Source organism: Crinia signifera, chromosome 6 (genome assembly GCF_055691185.1).
Source record: "Crinia signifera chromosome 6, ASM5569118v1, whole genome shotgun sequence".
Taxonomy (NCBI): Eukaryota; Metazoa; Chordata; class Amphibia; order Anura; family Myobatrachidae; genus Crinia; species Crinia signifera.
Window position 1 is genome coordinate 125,603,294 of NC_139222.1, and position 18,711 is coordinate 125,622,004.

At 41.2% G+C, this 18,711-nt stretch overlaps 1 protein-coding gene across 1 annotated transcript in view; it reads right to left on the reverse strand.

The window, feature by feature from the left end:
• The window catches only part of RIMS4 (regulating synaptic membrane exocytosis 4), a 163,311-nt gene that overhangs the window by 45,126 nt on the left and 99,474 nt on the right, over positions 1–18,711 (reverse strand). The window contains exon 2 of the mRNA XM_083147044.1: positions 18,348–18,486. Within this exon, the coding sequence (XP_083003170.1) occupies positions 18,348–18,486 (139 nt within the window). The remainder of the gene's footprint in view (positions 1–18,347; positions 18,487–18,711) is intronic.

Below are 18,711 nucleotides of genomic sequence, written 5' to 3' on the forward strand. Positions count from 1 at the left end.
GGAGCCTGAAGACAATATGGTAAGCATTGAAACGTTGCTGTGCGTTTTACATTAAAATCAAGCCGGGTATTAGACGGAGTGCTGCTTTACTTTGGATTTGTATGTTGCTGTGCAAGCGGGCACCGGCCCCAGTAAAACTTTGTATTGAAGTGCTGGACCTTTGGAAATATATATATATACTTATATATCATGACCTATTTTTAAGTCTAGAGCCTTCAACAGAGTTTGATATATTGCCTAATGCCACGTGAGTCCCCAAGTACTTACTAATTTATTTTGTGTTTATGCAGGAATCATGAAAAACCTATGAGCTAATATATCATTCCTGTCACTTGTGCTGAGATCACAACTATTGTATAATCCACACCTCTGTATAATTCCCTGAGGAAGAACACAATTAAAGTGCAGCAGACATCATCGCAGGTAAAAATGCACATATATCTGGCTTTAAAGATTTTTACATTACCTTGAATTGCACACTACTGGGAAAAGTGCCTCCCTTTGCCTGTGATTTAGAACTCTCTAATATACTTACCACTACAGAGGAGGCTTGACAGGTCGACATTTAAATGCCATTTCAAATGAAAACATTGTCTGCTGCTGTAAGCTTTAATTCAGCAGAATGTATCTTGCTGAGTGAAGTGTTTAATCTGTTTATCTGGCAAAATCTGTCTGTGGTCACATACAAAAAGATTTTAAGGACAATTATTTAACCAGAGAGACACATTTGTATGGTTTGAATTGGCAGCTGCAAATGCATGTCCTACAAGTTTATACCTCTCCACTTTTTCATTTCTGCACGCGGGACCTACATGCATATAAGGTGCGGAGCATGGAGTAAAATGGGCATGTTCTAGTGTTGAGTGGTGTGGTTGAGCACCTCTACCCCCTGTTTTGTAATTTTGGGGGTATATTCAATGCTCACCGAGCAGCTGGGCATCCCCCAAATCCCCTCCCTGCACTGAATAAATGGCATGCAGACAGTATCTATTCAGTGATCACCGGCTGCTCAGATCAAAGCAGAAGTGAACAGAGGCTCCCCCACCTGTCCCCCCACCTGAGGGATACCGGGACTCATGGGTGGGACGGTGGGACAGTGTCCAATTATTTGGACTGCCCCACTGTACCCAGGAAAGTTGAGAGGTATGTAAGCTTACTAGAGGTCCAGGATGCCAGCCGATAGCGGATGTTTTTTTAAAAAGGTACTATTACAGGACTTTCATCGGGCTGCTCCCACCCTATGGAATGCCCTTCCACACACAATAAGACTCTCCACTTGCCTCCAAACTTTCAAGCGTTCCTTGAAAACTCACCTCTTCAGGCAAGCCTATCATATTTAAGTTCCACACATATAACCCTCTGAGGCACTTATGTATTATATAGCTTTTCTTCTGGACTAGCAACTTGGTGGGACTGCTATGCTATTACTGATGCCTGTCCTTGTGTTTCCCTCCTATGTCCCTATAGATTTTAAGCTTGCAGCAGGGCCCTCCTACCTCCGTCTGTCTGTTGTTACCCAGTTTGTTTTATCTCTGTTTACAATTGTAAAGTGCAACGAAATCTGCTGCGCTATATAAGAAACTGTAAATAAATAAATGTGGTAATCATTTACAAGCCAAAACCAGTGTAAAAGAGTGCATGATATATGATATATGTGTTCTGCTTGTACCATAGTTACCTACTTTATAAATCTTGTCTATGGAAGACACATTATTTCCATCCAAAGTTTGGATCAGCACAGCATGAAATTGAATATACATCACCACAATTAATTAGGTGGTGGGTGCGAGGTTGATAGCTGACATCATTTTGTCCATTACAGGGGGCCCCAGCATGCTGGCCCATGGACAATGGAATCTTATGTGAGACAATTATGTCTCACCATCACACTGCATCCATAGAACTGCGGTCAATGTCGCTGTAAGGTAAGTACACAGGTGCCCACTCGTACTTTCCAACCCACTACTGCAGCTCTCCTCTGTCATTCGCAAGCTCTGCCCACAGTATTATTGAAAGATCAGCCTATTGGTCGATTCTTCCTTGCTATACACTTACATAGTTACATAGTTACATAGTAGGTGAGGCTGAATAAAGACTTGCGTCCATCTAGTTCAACCTATGTTTATAATAGTTTATCCCTTGTTGTATAGTATGTTCTGATATTTTAAAGACAGATTAGGGGGCAGATGTATTAACCCCTTCCCGACATTGCCTTTTATGGTAATTTTTTTTTTTTTCTCCTTGCGTTCAAATAAGCGTAACTTTTTTAATTTTCCGGCTATATAGACACATGAGGGCTTTTTTTTTGCGGAACAAGTTGTACTTTTTAATGGTACCATTTACTATACCGTATAATATTCTGGGGAATCAGGAAATAATTCAATGTGAGGTAAAAAGAAAAAAAAACGCAATTCCACAATTTTGCGCTGGTTACGTTTTTTTTGGAGTTCATAGTTCGTTTAAAATGATGGGTTATCTTTATTCTATGGGTCGTTACGATTCCGGTGATACCAAACTTATATAGTTTTCGTTACATTTGATCACTAAAAAAAAAAATAGAAAATGTTACGGTTTTTCGAATTTGCGTCGCGTCGCCATGTTCTGCGGCTTATAACTTTTTTATTTTTCCACCTACGGACCTGGGTGAGGGCTCATTTTTTGCGGGCTGAAGTGTACTTTTTAATTAATACCATTATGGGATATGGGCGACTTTCTGATCTCTTTTAGCTATTTTTTTTTGGGTAGGCGATGCGACCAAAAAACGTAGTTTTGGCGTTGGGGATTATTTTCCGTTTACGCCTTTAACCGTGCGGGATAACTAATGTTATATTTTAATAGATCGGACTTTTAGGAACGCGGCGATACCAAATATGTTTATTTTTTTTATTTTTTATTTATTTTTATTTGGGAAATGGGGAAAGGGGGGTGATTTGAACTTTTAATATTTTTTTTTTTTTTTTTTTAAACTTTATTTTTTTTTTTTTTTACTTTTACTACAAGGCCCCCTAGTGTACTTGACCACTAGGGGGCGCGATCGCCTGTACTAGGTTCAGCCATAGAGCTCTATGGCTGAACGTAGTGATTTTATGCACTTCCTATTACATCCTGCCTCAGGCAGGATATGATAGGTATGCAGACACGGCCAGCACAGGGGTCTACATTAGACCCCTGGCTACCATGGCAACCGATCGGCACCCTCCGATCTCGCTGCGGGGGGCCCCGATCGGCGCCGGAGGGGGGCGCCCCCCCTCCGATCAGCTATTTAAGCACTGCGGTCGCTTTGCCCGCGGTGCTTAAAGGGTTAAACGGCCACGATCGGCGAACTCGCCGCTCGTGGCCGTGAGAGCAGGGACCTGGCTGTAATATACAGCCATTACCTGCTCTCTTTCAAGCCAGCTCACTCCGTGAGCTGGCTTGATTCCCCCGCAACCGACATATGACGTAAATGTACGTCATATGTCGGGAAGGGGTTAAACCTTAACAATAGATAAATGCCAGGGTGATAAAGAGAGATAAACGTCCAGCCAATCACCTGCTAACTGCCATGTTACAGGCTGTGTTTGAAAAAAGTCAGTAAGGAGCTGATTGGCTGGACGTTTATCTCTCCTTATCACCCTTGAATTTATCTCTTGTTAAGGCTTAATACATCTGCCCCTATGTTACTTATTCGTACCCATGGATGTTTTTAACCAATAAATGTTTATCCAACCTTATTTTAAACGTATTTATAGTGTCTGCCGACACCACTTCTCCAGGAAGAGAGTTCCAAAGTTTGACTGCTCTGACTGTAAAAAATTTTTTTCTTCTAGATGAACAAAATCTTTTTTTTTCTAATCTAAACTCGTGCCCTCGCGTCCTAGATTCCTTTCTAGCAGAAAAAAGGGTGTTTGACAGTTCCTTAAAAGCCCGAACAATGTCGATTTTTAAACATGTTTAAAAAATGTAATTTGGTGATCGGGATTACCATTAAGGGGAGCCCATACATAACTGATTTAATTTGACAATCATCTCCAGAACATAGAATTGACCCAGTTGTTGCAGATGTATGAAAATTACATGGTATATATAAGCATTGCTGTATCAGAGGACATGACACTGAAATAATCATTAGAGGGATCACTACCGTGTAAGTGAGGACGATGCACAGTTATATCGACATTCTAATTATATTGATATTTTATCAGTGCTACTGTCTACAAGATGAATGTCGAGAAAATATATCTAACCCCACCAAATGGGTGTCATGAATTACATTTTATATTATCCTTTTTCCTCTTGTTATTTTTTCTTTAATAATTTCCACCCCAAAGAGGAATAGATTGGAATGAAGGAGCTACACAGGGATTTGGATCTGTTGTAAAAATGGTATGCGCTCCCTGGGTCAACAATGTCTAGGTCGACAGACGCTAGGTTGTCACCTAATAATGTTCGACATACTCTAGGTCAACATCGACAGAACTATCTGATGAAGCTGCTGACAAGGAGAGAGGCGGGGAAACACGTCATCACTAACTGCCGTCGCCACCATGAGAGCCTGTGAGATTTATGCCGGAGAAAGAAGTCCTAGAAAAGGCTGTGCTATCGGGAGGACCAGCAGCCGGGGACCCGCTCCAGGCAAGCAAACAAACTCACCAAAAAGTGGATTATAATAAGGCAAAGTTCTATAACAAAGCGGAAGCTTAATATTGTGCAAAGTGACCTGTGTACAGCAGCGTCCGAATGAGTGAGCACTGCAGCTCCAAAGGAAACAAGTTATGGTATGATTGACTAACCTGCCTGAAAGCATAACAGCATTTAACCTTGTGCATTGAAAGAATTTGGAATGGGAAAGCGCTATCCTGATGATGTTGAAAGAGGTTGAAGGTGTGGATGTATAAAGAATTTGCCAAGTAATACGGTGTAAAGGTAAAATAGAATCTTTATTAAGGATACTATGTGTGAGCCAGACTCTGTTAATGGGGGGGGGTTTGAGGGCTGCGGGGGAGGGGGGCAGTAGTTCTGGGTAGTGGTGCAGCCTTGCTAGCAGAGACCCGGAAGAGACGAGTACACAGAAAGAGCGAGGGGAGCACTGGGACCTGCTCCAAACGGAGAAAACCCCAGCCGGACATCCACCGCAGACGCCCAGCAAACCGTGAGTGACTATGCACACACACTGCGATGCGGGACGCCGCTAGCAGTATTCTGTGAGGCACACCACGGACATCTCACAAAGTGAAGCAGCAGAGAGGGCATAGGTATCCTACCTATGTGATTGTAAGGGGGTTCCTGCAGGAATCGCCTGAAGCCCATCTGAGGCACCTCTCTGCACACTCCACCAGGCCAGACTGCCACATTCAGACTTCTCACTTCCCACACAAATCGCCAGGAGAGGCCGTAGGTCCTGGGCTCAGGACCCACGGTAGCTAAAGTAGTCTAGGATAAACTCACTGAAAACCCACAGGGAATTCTCCCCTGGCGACACTTGTGCAGGAAGATTCCCACTAATTGGGGACCCCAAGCAGGTGTACAGAAACACCATTTATACCCATCAAGGGAACCCATTACCCCTAGGGTAACAAGGCTGCGACACCACCCAGAACTACTGCCCCCCTCCCCCGCAGCCCTCAACCCCCCCCCCCCTTAACAGAGTCTGGCTCACACATAGTATCCTTAATAGAGATTCTATTTTACCTTTACACCGTATTACTTGGCAAATTCTTTATACATCCACACCTTCAACCTCTTTCAACATCATCAGGATAGCGCTTTCCCATTCCAAATTCTTTTACTACAAACAATAAGGGACCGGGATACCCTTAGGGAAAAGCAGCACCTGAGTGCAGTTTAGGACACCACACAGGCAGAGCGCAGTGTTGTATAATTACTTTCTATAAACCTAACCTTGTGCATTGGTGTGACTTTTGGTGTTTTATCCCCAAGTACAGGGGCAATCTAAACAGCATTGTTTGAGTAGACTACTCACAGTTATACTAACAAGTACTAAGGGGGATATTCAATCACCGTCGAGCATCTCCCGTGAGGGAGATGCTCGACGGGCCCTATTCAATGCTGTCTTCCCGACAGCATTGAACAGGGTTTCCTGTCAGAACGAGCCCGACATCTCTAGCTGTCGGGCTCGTTCTGCCGAGAACAGCCGGGAAGTGACGAGCTGCCGGCTGCAGCTCGTCACTTCCCGGCCGCAACTCGCGGCCACGCCCCCTTCTCGCCCCGCTGCAGGCGGGACATTGAATCCCGCCTGCGTGTTCTCGGTCGAGCTGACCGAGAACGGGACTGGGTCACGGCAGGCGAGCAAGCTCGTCTGCCGTGACCCGAACATTGAATACCCCCCTAAGCCTCTAGTATTTCCAAAGCCCTGTTGGGTGTAACAGCATTAACCCTGCGCATTGGTGTGACTCTGGGTACTCTATCCCGATTTACAGGGGCAGTATAAACAGCGTCATTTGAGTAGATTACTCACAGCCACACTAACAAATATTAAGGGGGGTATTCAATGTCAGGGGCACGGCTGTCGAGCTAGCGCGACAGCCGTGCCCCTGTCCCGTTCTCGGTGAGCTCGCCGGGAGCTCGGCAGTCGGAATTCAATGTCCCGACCGCTGAGCGGCGAGAAGGGGGCGTGGCCGCGAGTTGCGGCCGGGAAGTGACGAGCTGCAGCCGGCAGCTCGTCACTTCCCGGCTGTTCTCGGCAGTTCTCGGCAGCTAGAGATGTCGGGCTCGTTCTGACAGGAAACCCTGTTCAATGCTGTCGGGGAAGACAGCATTGAATAGGGCCCGTCGAGCATCTCCTCTACGGGAGATGCTCGACGGCGATTGAATATCCCCCTAAACCTCTGTTGCCAAAGCCCAATTGGGTGCATATAGTAGGCTCATTAGCCATTGTATTTAGCCTATATGTTATAGCTTAGGAAGTAGAATTTTAAATGTATGCTTTTATATGGTCTAGAAATACTGCTGTGCACAAGCTTATAAGATTGTCTCACCGGCCGGTGGCATTGTGATTTAAATTGCTCTGTTTAATAAAATATTTTTATTTTTGGGATACTTGTGTTATGGTCCATTAGCGCCGTTTACCTTTCTGTCTAACATCGACAGAAGGTTGACACAAGCTTAAGGTTGAATATGAAGTTTTTCTTGCTCTGTAGTCCATGTTGACCTAAAGCTTGTGTCAACCTGTCAATGTCGACCTAGGGTATGACCATTCTTAGGTGCCAACCAAGTCACTGTCGACCATTTGTGGTCGACCTAGTGACTGTCGACCAAGAAATTGTCTGTCATCATACTATAACCTGTAGAAAAGCATAGTTGATCTAAATGACAGACATAAAGGGGTTTCAGTGGGGTAACTATCGTCCCGCAGCCCCCGCGGTGGTGGGGAGGTGCTGAGAGGGTGTGGGTGTCGGGGGGTCTGCGGGACTATTATTACTCACTGGCTGCCTTCTGCCTTGTGTGCACCGGGTCCCAGCTCTCCCGGCTACTGCTGCAGCCGCAGCGCTGCTAATACAAAGTGACACTTGGAAAATGGCTGCGCCCATACCGCAGACAGTTTTTCGTCTGCTGTATGGGGGCAGCCATTTTCCAAGTGTCACTTTTCAGTGGCAGCAGTAGCCGGAAGAGCCGGGACCCGGCGCAGACGGATGCGGCTCAAGGTAACACACACACACATCCCCGCCGCACCCCGGCTCCCCTCCGCTTGTGTTTGTTTACTCTGGGGGGGGGGGGGGGAGCACACACTGCATTTTTGGCAGGGGGGCACAGAATTATTAGTTACGCCACTGAGGGGTTTATTTACTAAGATGGGCGTTCTATTGATGACAGCTTCACCAGAATCAGGTCAATAATGCATTAAACTATTAGAATTACTTTATTGACCTGTGTGTATTTATTGCATTCAAGGGAAGAAGGTAACCTGCCTCACTCCCCAAGCCTATATCTACCACTGACAGGTTGTGATTCCTTCTCATTCTATGCACGCATTAAACAGAACAATGAATATGCTAGGCTGTAACCAATAGCTGGGCCTGGTAAACATCACAGCGTGCTGTATTTGTCACTCCTCAGCTCTGGTCACAGTCAGGCAATAAATCAAGTTAATATCAAAGGATCAAGCAACATGTCAAATAAAAAGCACAAATGTTCAATGTCTACACAAACCATGTTTACAAGCACAGTATGATTATGAACCTGTCTCAGTCATATACAGCAATGGGTATAAAACCAGCATGTAGTTTAAGGCTCATATTTAGGGAATAATAATAATAATTTAGTTAATAGTAATAATGATGCTGACTGAGGTGGGAGCAAAGCAAAATATAAAAAGCAAGTAGCACTGCAGATGGGGCAGATTCAGGGCAGGGAGATTTTATATGAAAAGGTTGTGTCCAAAAGCAAACCTAAATTGTAGTGTAATAATAGAGCTTTCCAGCATTAAAGGGCTACATGCGAAAGTAGTCTGTATTTACTATTTACATATTGCAAGTGGCAGATTTCCCACTAGGCACATAAGGCAGGCTGGCCCCCTACCCAAACACCTTGCTGCCCACAGCCCAAATCTCCTGACACATCTGAGCAGCTCAGGTGCCTTGACAAACAGCCCAATTCAGACCTGCTTGCACGGCTGCAAATTTGCACAGTGGCCGATTATCGATGTACTGCGCATGCATACGGCCCATAGTATACATGTACGAGGCAATCCTTGAATAAAGTCCTTTTTCTATACGCACACGTCATTCACAAGGGAATTGACAAGAAGATGGCGTCTGTGGGGGGAAACCTTTTTCCATTGCACCGCCGAGGGCTATGCTGTGCCTGCGATGAGTTGTGCCCAGTGTAAAAATTATTGCATGGTGAGCCTGTTACGGTCGGTTTTGAACATGTTTTCACAGCTGCGAATAGAATCCATTCTCACACCTAGTACATTATTTATTTATTCCATTTATACATTTTGTTACGCTTTACAATAGGAAACAGTGCTAAAACAAACTGGGTAATAACAAAATGACATAGAGGTAGGATGGCCCTGCTCGCAAGCTTACAATCTATAGGGATAATAGGAGGGGATACATAAGGATAGGATTCCATAGCATGGGAGTCTCACCAGATTACAAGACAGTCTTGATGGGATGCAATTAGATATGACTGCTACTGGAGGTTATGAGGTTAGTTCACAAGGTGGGATTTCACAAGGTGGGATTTCACAGCGGGGCGGCGTCTAAACTGAACGCTAGCAGTGAGAATTTTGCGGCTGTGCGATCTGGTCTGAATAGGGCCCAAAGTCCCTATGGCTGGAAAAACATCGGAAAGCAGGTAAGAGGAATTTTTAACTCAATGTAAGAAACCCAAAGGGACCTGGCTGAACGGATTGAGGTGGCGGTACAGTAGCTGTGTTTCTGGGCTTTTATCATCTTATGCGCTACACGCTCATCTTCATATGAGCCATACAAAAGGATTTAACATGCAGGGAAACAACAGGAGGCGGGGAATACAGATTTGCAAACAAAGCATTCTTTGAAATAATGGACTTACATACTGTAAATTTCCTATTTCCATCACAAAAAACTGACTACCCGACCTTGTGGGCTCAAGAAGTCTTTTATTGAGAATATCTCTGGTCTAAGGAGTGTGGAGATTTAATTACAGATTAATCTAATTCTACATTTTTCAAGAATAATGAAAAGCCGATTGTGAAGGAACTACATTTTATATTAAGGAACATTTAATTGACTGTGGTAGGGAAAATAAATTTAGTTCCATTTATTGATTTAGTTTTTCTTAAAAAAAAAATATTAATGTAGAGGAGGGGTGTACCTCTTTAATCAATAATGGCTGCAGAGTCTAGGATAGAGTGGTTATTGAGATCAATTTACATTTTTTTGTGTATAAAACTGTCAGCACAGAATCCTGTACCCACCCTACTTGATCCAGCATATTGCAGGAACTCCTTGGCAGCAGCAGTATTAGGCTATCGATAGATTAGATGCAGGCTATCTTCCAGAACCCCAAAAGTTATATTGCTGTCTTTAGGTATCTCCTCTCTATGACAATGGGGAGGCAGCTGGCCACTTTCAGGTTCAGCATTAGGCCCCGCCCCTGTCTTAGCAAAATGCAGTGACTCATGGGCTATGAAGAAGGGGAAGGGCTAAAATGATAAGCTCTGCCCCTTCCATACAGGCATGCTGTATTACCTTCCCATTTTGGAGAGCAGAATGAGAGAGGGAGAACCAACCACTCTTCCAATTACCCATAAAATCATGAGTCTCCCACAACTTGCTGCTGGCCCAATACACATATATTACGATATAGGCCTCTGAGCGTCTTTGCCAGTATGTTGATTTTATAATCGCCTCACTCCTACCAATATTAGCATGAAGAAATATGTTACTTTTCTATTTAATTTAGTTGAATGTTTACTGAATTGTGCTACTGTATATCCATCATGATTATATCTTCTCCAACCTGTCTGTAGACTTAATTCCTCACTATTCCACCTTCTCTAATACAAAGATTACAGTTTTGTCACTTACGACCTGTCCTCCAGAACTAAGTGGCTTGGCCATTTGTGGTGTGTTATATATACTGTAACTACTGTACCTCTGCCAAGCGGTTTTCTCCTGGGAGCAATCAGTACCGTGACAATCATTTTCTGTTGTCAAACCCATTTAGATGCCTTTCTAAGCATTAAGAATGCTAGCAACACAAGTGCACAAATCCCAGCGGGAATAAGACATACATTAGCATATTGATTGTAAAAGGAGCATAACCAGCATTAAACTAAGCATATACATACCTTTCTATAGGACAGGGAGTTTTTTTGCTTTCTATAGGACAGGGGCAGGTTTGGCTTATCTTAAACTTTGCATAGTATGTACTTGTAAATCAGACAAGGTATTAGATAAAATACTGTTAATGACAGAATATAACTGTGACTCACCCTTTTGCTTAATGACATTAACAGATCCTGCTAATGTGGACTTCCCAGGTTACAAATGGAAACAAACATCAATAGGAATAAATCACATTAGAAAAACAAATTCCCAAATGTAAAGCAATGATCAAAAGTGTATGAGCAAAATGTGCAGAGGCTTGAAAACTCTGATGACAAATGCCAACTAATAAAATATGCATGTGTCCAATTTAGTCAGCTCCAACACTGCAATGAAGTGATATTAACTTGGCTTGTAAATGGGCTTTGGTGTCTCAGTGCATTTAGATTGTATTGGGAAAATGGTAAATAAAATGGAATATGAAATTAAAACATATGATATGACATAAAACAAAGATGAAATAACTGAGATTCATTTGAATTTAAAATCTGGCTTGCTGTGTGCACAAAATGGCTTCACCACGGCTTCCATTTTACTTTATTAATGTGCATAAACAAATTTACGAACAAATGTGCAAGAAAGCTCATTTAAAAAAAAAATACAGAATTATGTTTTGTGATTAGAAAATGCCCCTATATTGCTCCCTGTGTAGGGGCCATAGCAATAGTGATGTGTGGCCCCGCAGATCGCTATCGCCCGGCGAATAAGATCCAGCATGCTGGATAAATCTAGTTAGATCACCAATCAGGGCCAGTGTTCTCACCGGAGAACACTGACCCAGACACAACGCTGTGTGCTGAGCAATCTTGGTGAGAGATTTAGCATCCCTCAGATCGCTAAGCAAAATCTCTATGTGTGAGGAATCCAACACTTCTTCAATGGTCTGGACTTAACCTTTTGAATAAATTAAAATTAACCTCTTTTGGGATTGAAGATTAAAATAAAAAAATATTTACCATCCTAATTCCATCCCAAACGATGAATGTATTCATATTTTAAGGAACAGTAACTGGGTCATTGAGCCAAAGCAATCTTGCCAAAAGTCTGGCATGCATTCAGCAATATTATTACTATATTTGATTAGCTGATATTTGTTTAATAAATTGTGTGATGCTATTTTTGAACTTAATTATGTTTCAGTGTTCCTGCTGCTCAGATTGGTATTCCTGCTATCCAGCTCTCTTCATATCATAAAGACTTTTCAAGTCTACGCTTTAGCCCAACCCAATGAAGCATTACACATCTCCCCATTACATTATGCTTCTGGCTTTATAAAGATACAGTCTCTCAACCCAGTGAAAGTCCTCATCATTCACAATGAGTAACTTAATTTCCCACAACACTGGCTTCATACATTTTAATTATCTGTTACTGATGTCTATATTGTTACTAATAAATATGATTTTCCATTAATTGTGTCAGTCATTGTGGTCTCTGACAATTCAATAATTGTTCCCCAATATATGGAAAATTTCACTGTGCATTGTTACTTGTAATTCAAAATACATAAGAAAACATTCAGGCCAGGACCAAGGAGGGACAGGAGAATCCTTTGTTAATATGCCCCTGGTTATAGGTGTTGGGGCAAAGGTTTCAGTTAATCTCTAGTGGAAGATAAACTCAGCCATTACCGCTAAGAAGTGTCGGAAAAGGTAAAAATATGCTTTGAGGCCCATACTCCTTCCCACCCCAAGTTCACAAATATGCTATGCGGCAGTGAGTAACAGGGAAATATAGAATATAGAAGAAAACAGGAAGCGGCAGTGGGTGACAGGGAATGGTAGAATGTGACAGGAAGAAGCAGTGAGTGACAGGGAGTGGCAGAGGGTGACAGGAGGAGGCAGTGAGTAATAAGGAGGCATTGAGCTACAGGAAGAAGCAGTGGGTGACAGGAGGAGGTAGAGGGTGACAGGAGGAGGCAGTGAGTAATAAGGAGGAGGCATGGAGCTACAGGAAGAAGCAGTGGGTGACAGGGAGTGGTAGAGGGTGATAGCGGGAGGCAGTGAGTAACAGGAAGTTGCAGTGGATGACAGAAAAAGAGTTTGTAGGTGACAGGGATACAAGCACACAGTCCAGTGTGGTGCAGAGAATGCAGGTGATACCTTGTTGGGGGCAACAAAACACAGCCACTACTCTCTTTGTGAGAAGGACTTTGGCCCATGTGCTTCCTTCAGTTCAGCACTCAGTCTCTGCCAATGCCTGTTAATTAGAGGCAGTATGCATTGGTTATCATCTCCACTGATAGGTGGTTGGCCCCCCTATCAGACCTGTTCAGATGGCAGACTGATGTGGCTGAACACACTAGGTCTGTCCTGCCTCCCTAAGGTATGAGACAGGACCCTCAGGTGCTGGGACCAATACTGATAAAAATGTTTGTGCAGCTGTGGGCCCAAGAGGCCCTGGTGTATTGCACCTGGTGTACCACATTTAGTTCCAAACCAGGGTATTGTTCTCTGCTGTGGTGTTTGTAGCACACTGTAGTCTATACCTCAGCACTGAAATACAGACCAGAGTGTGCTAGAAGCACCAAAGCAAAGAGCAACTTTGGGAATGGGGAAATGCATACAGTAGGTATTGAAAGGCACAGGGTGCTAGTATGAACACTATGGTAATTTATTTACTAGTATGGGATTTCGCTTGAAGATGGAATATTGTCCATAGCAACCAACCAGAATCTATTTATTTATTTATTTAGCACCTTCTAGAATATAATAGATATAATCTGATTGATTGCCCATAGCAACATCCCATCTTCAATAGAACTCCCATCTTAGTAAAAAAAAACAACTACATATATAGCAGCACAGATGGTGTAATGGTTAGTATTACTGCCTCACAGCATTGAGGTCATGAGTTTGATTCCCATCATGGCCCTAACTGTGCAGAGTTTGTATATTCTCCCTGTACTTACGTGGGTTTCCTCCCACAATCCAAAATTATACTGGTAGGTTAGTTGGCTCCCAACAAAAGTAACCCTAGGACGAATGTGTGTGTACATGTGGTAGGGTCCATTGGGGCAGGGACTGATGTGAATGGTTAAATATTCTCACAGCGAAATACGTGCCTGCACAATATAAATAACTGGTAAAGTTAAATACGTGCCTGCACAATATAAATAACTGGTAATAATAAATATAAATACATATGTGTGTAAATCTGGCTCTAATACTAAGTATCCATTGACCTCACATTACCATAAATGACTAAGCTTACATACTGAACTGAAGCAAAACCTTTTCAACTAAAAAACAAAAATCTTACTAATTTTGACCAAATCAAGAATTCTAATCGACAAACAAGTCCATTTAAAAGTGATTAAACAGAATCAACTAAAAGATAGTCTATGGCTACTGTTTGGTAGAATGACAGTTAACCCTTTTATTAATTAGGTTTCCGCATCTGCCAGAAACATTTGCTGTGAGAGTACATTCCATAGCCTCACTGCTGTTACACGTAAAAAAAAAAAAACAGTTTTGCCACAATTTGGGCTGTTATGTTCTCAGAGACTGATATGGAACAAAATGTATTTCATTTGTACTCAGTAATCATAAATGTCACTTCACCAGCATAAATCAATTGAGTTTAGAAAATGTTTAATCACAGTTAAACTCTACCATTCTCGTTATTAAATGAATTAGCCATTTCAGAATATTATCCAGTGCATCACTGTGCATTAATTTCAGTTATACTGTAGTATATACAAGGTAAGCGTTTTATGCTATTTTGGGTAGTTTTCATTTGCCACAAGAAGACATAAATAAATGTATTGTATTTTCTAAAAAACAGAAAGGTGTAAAAAAAAAGATGTTATTTAATGTTATCGGCACAAATGGACCAAAATAGAGAGTGACAGTGGCAGTGTAAAAGGGTTAATAAATATTGAGTAACATTTGGCTGTCTAAGTGGAGCTGTAGTTTTCTTTATATATGAAGAATCACTTCATCTATAACCAAGAATCAATTCTAACCAGGAATCAATATGGCAGCATCATCGAGAATTGCAAATTACAATTTCTCTGCCCACAAAACAAGAGGACAGTAAACCACTAAATAATTTAATAGAACCAAATCATACTAAATAGGTAGAGATGTACAGCTACTTAACAGCTGCTTGTGCTGAAATGACAGCTAACTACTAGTATACGCTATACTTTAAATATCCAATGTATTTGGATAAATTTGGATAAATCCACCTATAAGCCATTTTAATAACTTTCAATTTGCATTTCACAAGAGAACACAAAGTGTTTGCACAATTGTTCTGGCTTTATCAGTGGTCATATTCTACAACAGTAGAATGTGTCCACCTACACCTGTCACGGCAAGTAGCACCATTTAGCATGCCGCAAACATTGTCACCCCAAAAGACTACGGGGGTGATTCAATACCAGGGTTGCTGACTTTTAGAGTCTCCTCTCCAGGAGAAGCCAGGAGCGGAGACTTTCAGCAGCAGTTTGGGGGGTGGGGCTTAAGCACGGCATCATTAAGCCCTGCCCCCAGGATGTAAAATAGCCAAATTCACGGATCTCTGTGGAGGGGGCGGGGCTAAAATGATGCGCTTGAGATATTTTAGCTCCGCCCCCTCCCCTGAGACCTGTGGATTGCGTAATTTAAATGCCAAGGACGGGTGAAGACGTCCGAGATCAGGGGGCACAGTGGGGGTCCCCCTGAATCCGGGAGGGTTGCCCACCTTTCTGGGGGTCCAGGAGGGGGACCCGATTTTCGGGAAACTCCCGACCATTCCGGTAGGGTAGGCAACCCTGTTCAATACCACCTGCTAAGCAGCAGTCGTTTGCTGCTTTAAATGCTATTAAAATATATCTAAATATATAATGCATCACAAATGAGACAGCTGCCCTTGGAAATAGTAGAATGGAAGGCCTCTATTGAATATTTAGCAGAATAGGAAATAGAGAAGTATTTGTATAGTAGATTTATTTAATAAAATAACTAGAAGCTTAATATAAGTTCACCTTATTAGTATGTAAATTGACTAATATTAATGAAATATGTTACAAATAATAGAAAATATTCTACTTCACAAAAACATATTTCCTTACATTGCCTAATATCAGGAAATGTTCATAGATGGGCTCACTGAGTAGTTATATATTATATATCAACCAGCTGCATGAACAATGCAGCAACTTATTTCTTCTTCAAGTCAATGTCATATTCCATTTTGTAAAGAAGCATTAATCTAATAAATATGTTCCATTTTAAAGATGAATTTTCACAAAATGCTTTATGCACAGGCCAGGCATATCCTCTGCAGTGTAGAAAAATGTCTAAGGAGATGCACTCACAAATAGAGTTGGAGGGATCATTGATGACACCTTAAGGAAATGACTTCATGACTCAGGTGTATAATTATATTTCCATTCATTATTATTGATTTCAAAATGATGGAAACTGATTTATTTGGATGTTGTGTTTCCAGGTCTAATAGACACATTTATAAACAGATTATTTTATATAAAAATGTTTATTGTTAGTTAATGTGTGTTTCAGTACTGGAAACACTACATTGATTTCAATTAATTTAAAATACTGTATATACTTGAGCATAAGCCGAGTTTTTCAGTCCTTTTTTTTGCTGAAAAAGCCCCCTCGGCTTATACTCTCGTCAGTGGCTTTAATAACATGGTCACAGCTTAGGGAACATGGCCGCGGATATAGGAACATGGACAGGTCTAGTGCAGGAGGTCTGGCCACTACAGAGTGGAGCAGGGCAGCGCTGTGGAGCAGGAGGAGGTCAGCAGCGGTCGTGCACTCCTTTCCTCCATGGTAGATGAAAATTGACCTTTACTATTTTTGTTTCTACAGTATGTCCAGAAACACACAAGTTAATGTCACTGACCAAATATCACCACGTGTGACCCCCTAAACTATCAATGCACGCAAGTATGATCACTTTGAACTCAAGATAATATATTTCTGCCATTCTGTTGCAATTTACAGTCCTATGCCAAATGTATTATTTATTATTGGAAATATACGCTCAAGTCCGGACTTGGTACTTTCATTTCCATTAGTCCGATCACTCATACACAGATCTCCAGAGTCTTGCCCAGTAGTTACTGTATCTCTTACAACTTCTATCTCAAATATTTCCAATGTTTATAGGCAAACCAAGAGAAGAATGAAAAAAGCAAAAGTGCCCGTACCAGAGTCTCTTTTCCTTTCCTCTCTTGGTTAACCTATAAGGATTGTCATGACACCACTGACAGTCACATGATAATGCACCACTGACAGTGTCACATGATAATGCACCATAACAGATTACTATCAATAGTGCAGGTTGACTAATTAACCCTTTGATTGCCAACATCTCTGTGAGAAATGCGCAAAATATCTGCTTAAAATGCCAGCATCGCTCACATCTATTTTATATCAATTCAAATACAAATATTATGTAATTTTTTTTAGATTTCCTATATACGGTATTACATGGTCATTATGATGAGTAAAATGGTTTCTTGGCAATTTTCAAACCTAGACAAATTCCCTTGGCACTCAAAGGGTTAAGAGGCTTCTCTTATATGTCAGTCACTTTAATTGGTTTAATTCTATATCCAGTGCGGTTTTCCCCATTCCCCGATCTTTGTTGCTACCAAATATCTCTAGGGCAGCTAAATATCTCTCAGTTGATTTATCAATATTTTATTTCAATAACGTAATACCAGATTTTATTTTATCTTTGCAAAGAGAAGATATAAAAGTTAAAGGTTATGTCTGTTTCTTAGTAAATAAGATCCCAAATGCTACTAACCCATTTTAGTTTCTCAAACTTCAGTTCCCAATTTATACAACCAGTGATCCATATAGTAAACTACAATAAAACCAGTGAAAATAATCACAGACCATTTCGCCAATATAAAATATAACATTTAGACGACAAAGGAAGATCAATAAAAAAAATATATATATACAAGTAAAAAAAAGAAGAAAATGATCTTGAAAATAGACATAGAAAATCAAATATGATAGTAAATACAAAAAAAAAAGTAAAAAGAGAAAACTCTCTGAATGGAAATTCTATTTATATTTTGAAACTGTTTCTATTGGCCTTGATTACACCACTTTCTCACAGTGATAGAAGTTTCCCCATATAAAGAAATTGATAATTACTAATCCAAAAAGAGAAGTACAGGGTACTTTGTTAAATATGATAGCCACAATTAACATTTTTTCAACATGCATAGCAAAATGCAAATTGCAATAAGGTGCTAAATTTTAGGAAACATCTTATAGAAAATACATGGACAATTAGGACAATCACAATTCAGTAATTTGGGGGCTAATGATCCCATTCCTTTATACATGACACATACTCGTATGTATCACTTTTTGCTTCCCATAACATAATTCTTAACTAAGATAAAACAGTTCTAGAAACCCAAATGATTTGAAAATAAGTATTACCAGTTATGTACTTAGAAAATAATGTCCCAGGAAAAAAATGAGAGCCCTATATTGACTCTTTACATAATGTTAAGCTAATGTAAGATTAACTGGGGTGATGACTTACTTTCCTTCAGATCCATAGCTGTTCATACTGTCCTCTATAGACTCATGGCTAGCTTGACGTACAGTCCGACTCGGCATCTCAACTGCAAGTCCAGTCTCTGTACTGCGTTGAATAGCACCTTTAAGCTTGCGTCCATCTTCTGAAAGACACAAAAATATAATTATTACCATGTGTGTAAAGTAGGGAGCTAGTAAGATAATACTCTCTTATATGACTCTATTATATTTTTGCATTGAATACTTGTAGACACTATTGCATCAAAGTGAATAGCTTATAGATCCAAAAAACAAACCCGCATCTTCCAAATTTAGGGCAGTCATACAAATACATATGTCCATTAAACCATGATAAGCACAAACAGCCC